Raw genomic sequence first — 14,355 nt, 5'->3', positions numbered from 1 at the left:
ACGTGCACACACACACATACACACACGCACACACACATACACACACACATACACACACATGCACATGCACACATGCACACTCACATGCACACACACATACACACACATACATACACACATACACATACATACACATGCACACACACATACACACATACACATGCACACATACACACTCACATGCACACACACATACACATTCACACGCACACACACGCACACATACACACACATACACACGCACACACATACATACACACATACACACACATATACACACATACACACACATACACACACATATGCACACACACATACACACATTCACACGCACACTCACGCACACATACACACACATATATACACATACATACACACACACACACTCACACACATACATATACACACATACACACACATATACACACACATACACACATACACACGCACACACGCACACATACACACTCACGCATACACACACACACACACACACACACTGATGGCTACTCTTGCAGTTCCCTTTTAAAATTGAAATTCTGAAAGAAAAAATGTCACCTAACACGTTCAGTGCCTCCACTGCGGCTTGAAGTCTCCTCGATGCCTTTTTCCCTCTGTGAGGCCATTGGTGGATTTGGGTCTCTCTGTCTGCAGCCTTCCCGTCTTCTTAGTGCCTGCGTCCTTGGGAGTGAGCTCTTTGCTCTCTCCCCTCAGTGCCTCTGACCCAGTGACACAATTATCAGACGCTGCTGTCTTCTGAGACCTCCGCTGGCCCCCTCCTGACTCCCCACCGCAGCTGCGTCCTCTTCCTGCCCCTGGCAGCCCGGCCCTCTGCCTGCTGTCTGTCCTATAGCACTCAGCTCCATCACACCGGTGACGCACCCGCGTGTTGTGTGTGGTTTACCCCCACCTTACATACTTGACAGTAAGTGTCATAGTGCAGGGAGCATCAGTGCCTAGAGCATCACTGTGACTCTCACGGGCCTGGCACAGGGCCTGGCAAACTCCAGGCCCTCAGGAAGTGTTTGGTAAATGGCGACAGTTCCTCACAGCTTCCTCCCTTCAGTCATCCTTATACCACACGTGTTCCCAGGGAGGCCTCACTACAGCACCCCTGAATCCTCTCCTCTGTCTGCTGAACATCTCCTCAGACCCAGAGGCGCCTCCTCCAAGAAGCCCTTCCCCTTCTCTCAGAGCTTCCTGGCTTCCCGGAGCATCTCCTCCAAGGTCATTTCTGTAGGCAACACCTTCACTGTCGCCAGGCAGGACCTTAGAGACTAAATCCTCGCTAGTAGAACTCTGCTAGAGATGGAGATATAGCTTAGTGGTAGAGCACTTGCCTAGCACACGCAAGATTGTAGTTTAGTTCCCAACGCTGCAAAAGGCAAAAGCAAAAACAACCCCCATTTGTTCCCAGAAATGTGAAATATTTATATAAGCATACAGAAGAAACTTAAAATAAGAATCATAGTCTCAGCACCCAGAGATATGCTGCCCATAGGAAACAAGTGCTCACGTGCACACCTGCACTTACGCCACATAAAGCCGACCCTGAGGTGGGAGCTGACTACAAATGTGATGAATGGCAGCCCACGGCAAACAATGAGGACAGGGCCGTCTGGTGACAGACCAACCAGCTCCCCAAAGCCAGAAGCTAGCCTGGTGCTCCCAGAAGGGTTCTGCTGCCCTGCGACTCAGCAAAACTCCCACGCCAGAGGAGCTCACGGAACAACCACCTCAGAGACCGCTAAGAGCAGAGCCCATCACCAAGTCCTCACATGCACCACAGGGCAGCCAAGCGTTCTCTGTCTGGCTGTTTGGAGCGAGTGGCAGTGCTCTGTGGTTCCCACTTGCCCGCTAAGAATGGTAGAGGTACCCGTCCATCATAGGCTGGCTTCATTCCAACATCAATCCCAGGTAAAGCCGGCTGCCTTCCCCCCATCCTCAAAGCCACGCCCAGATCACAGAGTCAGCCTCTCAGGAGCCTCTCACAGACAGGTCCCATGGGGTACGTGAGCCCTTGTCACAGTGTGCCTGAAAAGCCAATTTGTTCAACAGGTGCTTTCCTGGTGAACAAGGTCTTTGGCGGTTTGTCAATGTTATTGATCACAGCTTTTTTCCTTCCCTACATTCATGTATCAAAAACACAGCACATATAGAAGCAGTTTCAGCCCAAAGGCCAAGAAAGAAACACTTTAGAAACTCATTAAAGGAATGCAACTCCAACTAACACAGAAGCAGTGATTTTGGAACAGTATCTGCTGGAGAGTGACAGAGTCAGTTTCAGGAAGAATGTCAAAACTATTCCCCCCAGGATAGGAAGAAGCCTGGAAAATTGTGTCCTCTTGCTGGCCAGACAGGACGGAAAAAACCAAGGACTAAATAAGACTTCAGGACAATAGTCAACCACAGAACAGTCACAGACACCATGAGACTAAACACTTGAAGAGAAGAAAGTGATACCCGGTGGGTGAGGTGGCTCAGAGAATAAAGATATTGCTGCCAAATCCTAGGATCTGAGTTCAACTCCTGGGACTCACATGGTAGAAGGAGAGAATCGACTCATACAGTTTGTCTTCTGACCTCCACACCAGGCCATGATATACACATACCCTCCCCAACAACCAATAAATAGAAAAATAATGTAATAAAAATTTCAAAACATGCCACCTGCTGATGAGTCGATTCTCAAGGTGAGGGTTGCGGGGAGCTCAGCATGGCTGGCTGTGGAAACAGTCGGAGCTCAGGCAGCCAGAGCAGGAGTGACACTGTCAGCCTGCGCTTCCAGAAGACCCGCCAGAGGTGAGGCAGTGTGCAGTGTGCAGGAAGAGGCAGTGTTCCCAGGCTATCTCTGTGCTCACTGGAGTCAGTGAAGGAGCAGCAGCGAGGCCTCGGACGGCCTCTGTGACCTTCACCAAGGTCATTGACAACTCCAGACCCTGGTCCCTGTCTTCTTAGTCAGCGCCCTGTTGTTGTGAAGAGACACCACAACCACAGCAACTCTCCTATGGAAAACATCTGATTGGGCTGGCTCATGTTCAGACAGTGTTCCCTCCACATTCTCATCACGGAGGGAAGCTTGCAGCCATGCAGGCCGGAGCTTCACGCCTCAGCAGGCAGCAGGGAGAAAGAGCGACACTGGACCTGGCTTGAGTATTTGAAACATCAAGCCCACCTCAAGGGACACACTTCCTCCCTTGAGGCCACGCCTCCTCCCACAAGACCATGCCTACTAATAGCACCATTTCCCTAATGACCAAGGATTCAAATCTATGAGCCTGTGGGGGCCATTCCCGTTCAAACCACCACAGTGCCCATCTCCTTCCACAAAGCCAGAGTAGCACCCTGACCACAGCCAACCTCTGCATGTGATGATCAGGTATGCGGCCTGAAGCAAAGTCACAGCTGTACCCTTTCTCCTGCAGGCTGGGGCCCAGGGGCAGGGTGGAGGTCACAGGGACAATGGAAAGGCTTTGGGTGTCCCAAACTGTGCCCTGTGTTCTGTGTTTCTTCTTTCCTACGCGTTCCTTCCCCAAGCCTGTGTAATGACTCTGGGCGCTAGGCCTGGGGTTCCCAAGGTGTCATTGTTCCACTTACTTCCTGTACAACAAATGGACATTGGCTTTCCTGCTACAGGGACTGAGGTCAGAGTTCACATTTAGAACCAGCCCAGCCTAAGTCATCAGCTCAGCCATGACAATCCCACCCCTGCTGACCCCGCCAGGCTCTAAGGGAGGCTCTGAGCTGACACACTCTGAGGTGTTATGGAAGTTGCTTTATGGGCCTGTCTGCCAGCCTCTGGGTGACACCTGTTAGCAGGTTGGCAGGGCAGACAGGGATTCTCTGTGGACCCTCCTGGGCACTTCTCTGGGCGCAGTTGTGGGTCTGTTTTCCTTGTGCCTTCTTGTCTACTACGGACAGCCAACAGGCCAGCATCTGTGGGGATGCTCAGTAGAAAGACTGAGACTGTGCATCTCTGTGGGTCACTGAGGCATCCCCAGAACTCGGCAGCAGGCTTTTAGGGGCTCTATCCCCTCTCTCCCTGAGGTCTCTTCAGCCTGGGCACAGAGGCCTTCAAGGCAGCCTGAGGCTACCCAGGAGACCAGGGAGTACTTTTGCATGTGTGTAAAGACCTGGCTAAGGGGAGTTGAACCTTTTTTCACTGCAAGCAGACTTCGTTCCCTTGTGAAGCCATGGTGTTTAGGGGCTGCCTTCTTCCATCCCTTCTCTGTCTTTCTCTGACGGGCAGCCAGACTCTTCCTGGTCATCCCTGGAGCACTGTCAGAGTGCTCGGAAGTGGGAAGATCCAGGAGCAGGGCTTAGCAGGCAGAGGGACAACCCTGCAGCCAGCTGCTCCTAACCCTGGGTTCTTGTTGGCCACACTTCTGCCTCAGGCAAGGCCTTGTCTGGTTTTAGGTTCTGTCTCAGCCCAAAGTCTTGGGCTGAGGCTGGGGTTCTGCTCTTTTGGTGGAGGTGCAGGAGGGGTGGTGATCTCATCCTTGAAGGGGATTAGTCATCAGGAGACAGGGACAGAGCTGGGGGGCAGGAGAGCCTGACTCTGTGTAAATGAGTCATCTTCCCGTCAGCTCCAGAGGGCCTGTGTTTGACAGTGGCTCCCCAGGAGTGACTGTGAAGCAGGAGCTACCGGAGGCAGGAGCAGTTAACCAGCTTTTAATAACTCATTCTGTTGAATGATTTCTGGTGATGAGAGAAGAGTTTAATCCCAGAGACGAGCACAGAGTGGGGGTTGAGAGCAGCCCCAGCAGGAATCTATGCCAGGCACGGAGCTCCAGGGAGCTGCTTCTCGCTCACAGTTTACCAAAACCTTTCTCATGTTAAAAAGCAAGCGCTGGCCTAGCTGGAGGCTGGGCTGTGGCTCAGAGGTAAGGAACTCACAGCGCATGTGTGCATGAACAAGGCCTCGGATTTCATTTGCAGCACCAACAAGAGAAAGCACTGGCCTGCACCACGGGGGTCAGTCCCCTGTCCCAGCTTCCCTGGTCCCTCAGGCTCCTGCCATTAACCAAAGAAATCATCTCCCGGTCCCAAAAGGCAGGCCAGGCGAGCCTGTCTAGGGTGACGGGAGGTGGTACTTGTGTCCTGTGGCTGGCCAGCTCCTGCCTCTGTACCCAGTCATCAGACACTGGACTGAGCCGACACCCACCCTGCACTCACGGGAGAGGCCTAAGTCAGACAGCCTGCTTTTCAAATTGGCCCAAGCACAAGCAGCAACTAACATGGAACACAAGGCCACGGTCTCAGCTTTCCCACCAAGATAGATCTACCCATCTCATCATCTATCTCCCCATCATCTGTGTCTTAGTCAGGGATTTTATTCCTGCACAAACATCATGACCAAGAAGCAAGTTGGGGAGGAAAGGGTTTATTCAGCTTATACTTCCACATTCCTGTTCATCACTAGAGGAAGTCATGACTGGAACTCAAGCAGGTCAGGAAGCAGGAGCTGATGCAGAGGCCATGGAGGGATGTTTCTTACTGCTTCCTGACCTGCTTGAGTTCCAGTCCGGACTTCCTTTAGTGATGAACAGCAGTGTGGAAATGTAAGCTGAATAAACCCTTTCCTCCCCAACTTGCTTCTTGGTCATGATGTTTGTGCAGGAATAGAAACCCTGACTAAGACAATCTGTCTATCTATCTATCTATCTATCTATCTATCTATCTATCTATCTATCATCTATCTATCTATCTATCTATCTATCATCTGTCTATCTATCTATCTACTTATCACCTATCTATCTATCATCTATCTGTCTATCTATCTATCTATTTACCTATCATCTAGCTATTGATCATCTATCTATCCTTTGGGCTTGACAAAGCTGGTGCTTACCTCTACATGGACCTCCTACCCAGCAGAGAGAGAGCCCAGAGGTGAAGCTGAGGCTGAGAAGGGACCAGATGTGTCCAAGATGAAGGCAGGCTGAGCTGTTTCCAGTGCCCAGATTCCTATGTCATGTTTTAAAGTGCACTTTTCTCACACATCTGCGCTGAAGCATTTTAGCCATGGTATAGGGGCCATGTCTGCCTAAGGTGCTTCCCACAAGGCCCTTCCATCCCCTTGGAAACCACACCCTTCTGTGTTCATAACCACAGTGAAAGATTGGCACTGGGTTTCTTGGAGGGAAAATCAGAGTCTACAGAGAAGTGTTTTGTCCATGTGGCCTCCCTTGTAAAGGGAGCTTAGAGCCAGCTACCACAGGTCCTGCCCTCAGAAGTCTGTGAAAGGTGCCCAAGCCTTGGGAATGGCGACTTCCAGACTTTCTCATTCCTAGAAAGCAGAGCTGTGTAGCATTTGTTCATGCAAAGCTACAAGGTAGATAGAAGCCTCTCCCAGCATTCTCCTTTTCATTTCCCCTCAGACTTGCATCCTCCAACAGCCACAAGCAGCCTCAAGCAGGCACCAGAAGGCTGACCCCCACATGTGCCCCAGACCCTGTGTACAGGCATGCCTCTCTTGATCCTGGAGTTTGGCTACGATGCTCTTGAAATTCCAGTCTTCAAAACTGAGCACAAACACCCCTTCCACCCACTGGGCTTTCCCAGTCACTCCAGCAGGGGCACTTCCTTCAGGGGGTGCTATTGTGGGCACACCTGGAGACTGGGAGAGTCTGTAGGTTGCCCAGGTGATTCTGCTGTGACCTTAGATCTAAGCCCTGCCACACTGGGCACAGCCTTCCTTATCTTCCAAACTCTCTCACGTGCATCTCTCTTCCCTTGTCTTATCCCAAGTTCTTCCAGCTACGAACATTATCACTTATGCAGGGATCTCAGGCAAGTTACTAACCTCAGCATCTTTATCTGTCAGGTGGATCCCATTTATGAGTCTCACGCATGGGTATGAGAGTAGTTCCCACCACCGCCTGTCGATCAAAGGCACTATTCAGTATACATAGTCTCAACCGTGGATGTATCACGTGGAATTTAAAATCTGCTAAATAATTCTGTCATTGCTTGTAAGGTGCATGACAATTTGATACATGTTAAAAGGTAGACAGTGGGAAAGGCTGGGAGTTAAAATCAAGGAAACCTGGTGGGTGCCCTTGAGTTACGGCACCCACGGGTTAGATAGATTGCTCAGCGTGTAGTACTTGGCACAGCGCCTGGGTTGTGAAGGCTCAGCTGATGTCTGGGGCACCCTGCCTTCCTCAGCACCAGCCATCCTTAGCCCTGACTGTCAGATGGCTCAGGCTTACCAAGACAGCTGGCTGTCTACCCAGGAGAGTGACATAGAGCAGGCTGACATCTTGCAGCCCTGAAATGCCAGGTCTGCGGCTTGTGGCCTGGGACGTCTCTGATCCTGTCTCTCTCAACTGACAAGACTTCATCCATGGAGCATGGCTGAGAACCTTTCTCCTTTCTCTTACATTTATTTCTTTTTATTTCACGCATGTTAGTGTTCTGTATCTGTGTGCATCATGTTTCTAACTCCAGATACCCTGGAACTGGAGTTGCAGACAACTGTGAGTTGCCATGAGGTTGGTTACTGGGAATATAACCTGGGGCCTCTGGAAGAGCAGCCAGGGCTCTTGACCACTGAGCTCTCCCTCCAGTCCCCCTCCTTTCCTCCTTGAGTCAGGCTGCGTTCCACCCACAATGCAGCCCCTCACTTCACAGCTCACCCCACATCTCCTTCTCTTCCGCTTCCAGACAAAGAGACTCAGCTGAGCCCATCCTCCCATGAACCCTGGAATTCTTGAATATTGAGTTAAATTTGAATTTAACCAATTCGAATTTATCAGGGTATGGTGGTGCATGCATGTAATTCCAGTACTTGTAATCCCAGTCCTGAAACAGGGGAATTGCAGAAAGTTTGAGGCAAGCCTAGGTCACGGAACAAGATGGTGTCAAAACTGTGTCAAATGAGATGGCGCTGTTAGGAAATGCTTCCTAGGGAAGTGTCATCCAAACAGGTGGGACTAGCAAATCAAGATGCAGGCCCTATGTTCCAGTCCTAATTCACACAGGGAACGATCTTTTAGTAAAAAATATGCCTACAGTGGAAATTCTAATTAACTCTCTACAGCTGGACAGAGTCCAGTTAAGAAATCCTCCAAGATATCTACTGACATATTTAACTTAAATTTAGCATCATAATGATTTCAGTTATTGTACAGGAGATTCAGACAGAGATAGATACTTGTTAAAATGCACTAATAAACCCCCTGGAATGGGCCATGTCATGGAATCTGGACAATAATCATATAACCAACTGCTTGTAACACCCTGATGGATAAATCATCCTGGAGAAATTATTAGTGGCATTTTTAGTCTCAAGAGAATGCCAGATTAAACTATAAATTAGACCCCTTGCCCCAGAGTCGACAGAGCAGCACCTTCTGACAGAAGGTCCCAGAGGGAAAGGGCCAAGTCTCCTATTGCCTAACCCAGTGGCAAGGGCAGGCCAGGGCAGTGCAGCCTCTGACAAGCGGGTCCAGCAGCAGCTCTTCACAGAGTGGCTGGATAGGAAGAGAGCGTCAGTGTCTGGTGTGTCACACAGAAACTGTCACCCAGGGGTACATGATGCCCATCAGCAGTGTCTGCCCTGTCTCGGTTCCAGGCTTCTCAAGCTAAACTCGGGGACCCTGCCAGCAGGGCGGCATTTGTGGGGGAGGCAGGCTCACATTTCTGTCAGAGTGACATCCTGAAGCCCCGGGTGGCTGCTTCTGTAGACTGGGATGGCAAATCGTGTGAAGCAGGAACCGGACTGCACCTCTGCAGGGTGTGGCAGGTGGGGAGAGTCTCTGTGGCGGGGTTGCTTTCTCTGTGCCTGGGGCTTCGAGGCCCTTCTCCAGACTGTCTGGAAGCGCATGAGCTGCCTGGGTTTGAGGGCACTGCTGCTCTACTGAGGAAGCAAAGTCTAGGCAAGCTCCTCAGCCCTTCCCAGGACCCAGAGATCTGCGCGTTAATGGGGACGGAGAGTGGACTGTTCCCTCCTTGTCTCCTGAGCTGAACTAACTATGGTTTATAAGAAAGTAAGGGAGAGAAGTGAGGCCAGTGAGTAAGACAAAAATAAGAGATGCTCAATGACTGTCATTGCTTAGTCAGTGACCTGTTGTCACCTATGTACAGAGAGGTCCACAGCCCCCAGTCATTCCAGAGGTACGGTCATTGCCCTCCCAAGTAGTTGTGCTGAGAACAAACAGAGCGTGGGCCACAGAAGACTCCAGCACAGGCTCCGGCCCTGCTATATGTAGCAGCAGTACGAACAGGCCAGGCACAAATGCTGGGATTAAAAGCCGCTTATCTGGTATTGGTCATCTTGCTGGGGCCCTTGGGGGATTTGGCTTTCTAAAAAGAAGCCAGATCCACACCCTAAATCCAAGTGCTAAAGGAAGGAAGGTCTCAGTGGAAATCAGGAAGCCAGACACGGGGTAGGGTTAGGGGTGCCAGTCAGGGATCTGCCCCCCACTGGAGGATGGAAGAGACAGTCTTGGTCACATGGAGCAAGGTTGGCCTGTGGGGACCCCAAGGGAGAGAGGAGCACCCTGCCTGTGCGAATCCAGAAGCAACAGACATCTCATACGCTGTGCCCAGCCTCGTCATCTGTGCAACAGAGCAAGAGCAGTGGCGGCTCCACACATCCAGGTGAAGGCAGCAGCCACGATGCAGGAGGGCCACGAAGCCTTCAAGCAGCAGAGTCGCGGCACTCAGGGCGGATGGCGTTCTCCGTGCCACCCCTTCCCCCAGCAGCAGCAGCAGGAGCCCCCACCCCCACCCCAGAGGAAGAATGAGGAATTACTTCTCAGTTTTGAGATTTTAGCTGAAAGACGGAAAGAACAGGAAAATCCAATTCAGCATTCTCTTAACAAGGCTAAGCTCAGTTTCCCAGGCTTAAGATTTTCCATTTCTTTAGGAATTTAACAAAGGAATCCATCCGCCCTCCCGCCCCGCCAGCCCTCCGGCGGCTTTGTTTAAGTGGAAGCGGTGTGTTGTGACAAGTGGAGATGGCAGTCAGTCTCCAAACAAGCTGCAGGCCAGGCTCACAGCCCAGCCTCGCTGGCCACACAGTGAGGGGCAAGGGACCGGCCAGAATGGGGGTCCCGGTCAGAATGCAGGTCCCTTAGCCCGGCATGGAGCTCAGTGGTAGAGCCTTGTCCCATTGGCTAGAATCACCAGCTGTGACAAAATAAAAAAGATCCCATTGGTTTTCTCCCAAACTCTAGTAAAACTGTCCTCAAGCTTAAATAGTAACTTACAACAAAAGGAGATTCAAGTCTTCCACTTGCAACACTCTAAAACTCAAGATATTTTTTTCTTAACACAGGAGTGTGAGAAAACACAGAAAATAGAGTATAACACATCCGACACAGCTAGCATTTGGATGTCATTTTGAGGACCCCTATCTTTTCCACCCTCTCCCCAAGAAAGCCCCAACTCTTATCATTGGATCAACGAGGCAGGCATCCCTTTTAAAATACTGCATTATATTACTGAAGTGGGCCGTTCCTACTGCACACAGCCTCTTTGGTTCGTGATGCTGTGAATACCGATGGCTCGTACTTTCTCCTTCACGTGGGAGGCGCCCTTATGATGTCTCCCATGTCCCAAGGTCTAGGTATGCTGCTGGACACTGGCTTATCAATTTAGGACTTTAAACTACGTGGATCAGGTCTATTGGAGGGCAAGCACCCAAGGCTTTGAATGCTAGAGGTCTTAAATCCTCCTGGAGCTAGAGTTACTCTAGCTGTAAGCGTTTCTGCTGGGATGGAAGAGTATCCTGGGACTCAGAAGCCCAGGACCCAGATGGCTCTGAGGTGGGACAGTGTCCCAGAGGAAAAGCATCGTGAGACAGGAGAGCCCCCTCAGCAGAGGCCTCGCAGCTCCCAGGAGCCTCAGCCCCACTTCTTCCCTTCCCTCCAGTGCTTCCTGGCTTCTTCTGTCGTGCAAATCACATGAGGCAGCAAATTTCATAAAAGAGATTTATTGACAGGTCCAGGACGCAGAGGGACAAATCCAGGGATGGCTGCCTCTGCACCCTGGAGTAGACAAAGGGCAGAGCTCAGATAGGATTTCCTAGGGGTTGGGGCTTTTCAGGGCAGAGATTTCCAGATTGAAGATTAGTGGGATTTCAAGTCCTGAGCTTGGGGAGCTCAGGGATTGGAGGGTTCAAGGGTTAATGGGTTCTCCTACTCAGGGATTGGTAGCATTTTGTGGGAAGCTCAGGGATTGGTGGGGTTTTCCTGCTCAGGGATTGGTGGCTTTTTTTTTCACCTTCTTTTTCCCTGTATTGGGCCCAAGGATTAGGGTGGGAAGTCCTTCCTGGACTCTGCAGCCTGCTTTGGCTGAGGCACCATCTCTGTGGCGCTGCTGAGGAAGCTGGAGAGAGGACCGCTCCTGCAGGACAGCTCCTGCAGTGGTATTTCACTAAGGTCCTAAGCTGACTCAGGAAAGGAGCATGGACAGCTCCTGTGATGTCTGCAGACTCAGGAGAATGCCGGCATTTTAACAGGTGCCACCGCGGTAGCAGCTCCGGTGGGGGCATCTCAGAGTGGCCACAGGCCGCAGCTGGAAGGAGGGGCCGTTGCACCACTCAGGGACTCTAGTTACTCAGATATGAACTGCTGCAAAAGCAGAATGTGCTCCTTCAGCCTGCAATCTTGAACTTTCTAAATTCACTTTATTTTGTTTTTTGAGACAGGGTCTCCTATATCCTAGGCTGGCTTCCATCTTACTATGTAGCCAAAGATGATTTTGAACTCCGAATCCTTCTGCCTCTACCTCCTAAGTGCTGGGATTACAAGTGTCCATCACCCCACACACATACACGCATACACCAATCCACATACGGCGTTGGTTTCTTCGTGACCCCAGGAACTTGAGATTGACTTTAGAACATTGTAAAATCCTTCTTACAAATTCCTGGGCAAACCACTAACATTTTCTTTGTTATGTTACTGTTACTTGCTTTTTAAATATTCTGTTGTGGCCAACTGTGGAATGCAAAGAACACACTATCTTTCTCGATAAGCAATATGTCATACGATTTCCCCTGAACGTCAGTCAGTAAAGCATAAGATGAAAGGCTCCTTCCTTGGGCACTTCCTCCAGGGAATCAAGAACGTGATTAGCATCTCAGCTTAGGGAATTTGCACTTCACGTGGTAGGTGTAAGATCTCTGGCATATTTAAGGAGATAATAAGTCAAATGGGACAAAGCATCCTTGCTGTCTTCCTAGCGCTGGGCCTACTACTGCCCAGCAGCGCACAGGTTGTCCTCTTCTGTGGGGTATGAAGAGAGTGGTTTGCCTCTGAAGGTCTGTTCCCACGGATGTGGAGATGTCTGACAATGCTCAGACACCTCAGACTCTAAGCACTAAGAAAATCAAGAGAGCTTTCTCTCCACCCACACCCCATGACAGCCAGACTTTCTGTGGGAATGCATTAACCAGCCCTCTAAGGCCTGGCTTTCAACAAGTGGGCCGGTTACCTCTTAACTGCAAGGGTTCAAAGCGCTCGGCAGCTTGCCTGAGTACAAGGCAGATCTTCCAGGACAGAGCTCCCAGGGGCAGAGGTCCAGATTTGCAGTCTACAGGCGGGGAGGGGAACTGGTCCCCAAATAATCCTTGTGTGGGCTTCGTAGTGGACCAGAGCTATCAGGCACTTCTCTCTCACTAGGCCCAGAGTAAGCAATCCTGATTCCAAGATGTCCTTCCGGAAGCCCGGCCCAGCAAGCCTGTCCGCCCGACAGTGTCCATAAAAAAGTCGGTTAGGGGAACAGGCGTCCTTCGTTGGTTTGTGGGCAGCTCAGTGGTTTGCATCTGCGCACCTGGTGCTGCTCATTGCATCCCCCGGGTCCCATCCTAGTGCATATCCGCCCAAATACCCCCAAGGCAAAGGGCAGAGCGCCATCTTGTTGGGATTCGCCATGATCAAGAGTCACCAAAAGAGGGAACCGTCTAAGTACTGTCCCGCCCCCGCCTGACTTAAGTCGGTCAGCAAATGAGTTCATTCCGCATCTGCATTCGCCTGCCACGGCACACGCGACCACCAGCCCTCGCTGACCCTGGCTGTTATCTCCGCAGGTTTCGGCATGACCACACCAGCCACAGTGGGCGGGAAGGCCTTTCTCATCGCCTACGGCCTGTTCGGCTGCGCGGGGACCATCCTGTTCTTCAACCTCTTTCTGGAGCGCATCATCTCGCTGCTGGCCTTCATCATGCGCGCCTGCCGGGAGCGCCAGCTGCGCCGCAGTGGCCTGCTGCCCGCCACCTTCCGCCGCGGCTCGGCGCTGTCCGAGGCCGACAGCCTGGCGGGCTGGAAGCCCTCGGTGTACCATGTGCTGCTCATCCTGGGCCTGTTCGCCGTGCTGCTGGCCTGTTGCGCCTCGGCCATGTACACCAGCGTGGAAGGCTGGGACTACATGGACTCGCTGTACTTCTGCTTCGTCACCTTCAGCACCATCGGCTTCGGGGACCTAGTGAGCAGCCAGCACGCCGCCTACCGGAACCAGGGGCTCTACCGCCTGGGCAACTTCCTCTTCATCCTGCTCGGAGTGTGCTGCATCTACTCGCTCTTCAACGTCATCTCCATCCTCATCAAGCAGGTGCTCAACTGGATGCTGCGCAAACTGAGCTGCCGCTGCTGCACGCGCTGCTGCCCGGCTCCCGGCGCGCCCCTGGCCCGGCGCAACGCCATCACCCCGGGCTCCCGGCTGCGCCGTCGCCTGGCCGCGCTGGGGGCCGACCCCGCGACTCGCGACAGCGACGCCGAGGGCCGCCGCCTGTCGGGCGAGCTCATCTCTATGCGCGACCTCACGGCGTCCAACAAGGTGTCGCTGGCGCTGCTGCAGAAGCAGCTGTCCGAGACGGCCAACGGCTACCCGCGCAGCGTGTGCGTCAACACGCGCCAGAACGGCTTCTCGGGCGGCGTGGGCGCGCTGGGCATCATGAACAACCGGCTGGCAGAAACCAGCGCCTCCAGGTAGAGCGGCCGCCCGCCCCCAGCGCCAGGGACCCGGCCCGGGCTGCGCGCCGCCGGGCGGGTTTGCTTCACTTCTCACCGAGATGGCGCTTTCTTAATCTTTATCCAATAAAAACGAAACCAAAAAACAACCACCAAAACAAACATGTTTTCTAAAGAAATGCGATTGGGCCAGGCCTGACCGTTATCAAGGGCAAGTTTTAGATGAGACTGTGATTTTTTTTTGAATCCCCTCATGGAGAATCGTGGCCCCCAACAAGTTTCCCCTCCAGGAAGAGAAAAAGTGGCACCCCAAATCCCCCGCTCTGCGCCAGCGCGCACTGCAGCAAAGACAGTGCGTGCATCCCTGGCCTTCGCAGACAGGCACTAACCCTTCCCCAGGCACAGAAGCAGCTGGCAGCCCCAAAGCATATGG

The 14,355-nt window shown here is 52.1% G+C and overlaps 1 protein-coding gene across 1 annotated transcript in view; it reads left to right on the top strand.

Moving 5' to 3' along the window:
• Kcnk12 (potassium two pore domain channel subfamily K member 12) overlaps positions 1-14,071 on the top strand; it is a 41,753-nt gene extending 27,682 nt beyond the window's left edge. Inside the window, exon 2 of the mRNA XM_052186576.1 lies at positions 13,043-14,071. Coding sequence (XP_052042536.1) covers positions 13,043-13,944 — 902 coding nt within the window. The 3' untranslated portion in view covers positions 13,945-14,071. The remainder of the gene's footprint in view (positions 1-13,042) is intronic.
• Positions 14,072-14,355: the final 284 nt, after the last annotated feature.

Source organism: Apodemus sylvaticus, chromosome 6 (genome assembly GCF_947179515.1).
Source record: "Apodemus sylvaticus chromosome 6, mApoSyl1.1, whole genome shotgun sequence".
In the NCBI taxonomy this organism is placed as follows: Eukaryota; Metazoa; Chordata; class Mammalia; order Rodentia; family Muridae; genus Apodemus; species Apodemus sylvaticus.
The sequence above is the reverse complement of the archived record's forward strand: the minus strand, read 5'-3'. Positions and strand labels throughout refer to the sequence as shown.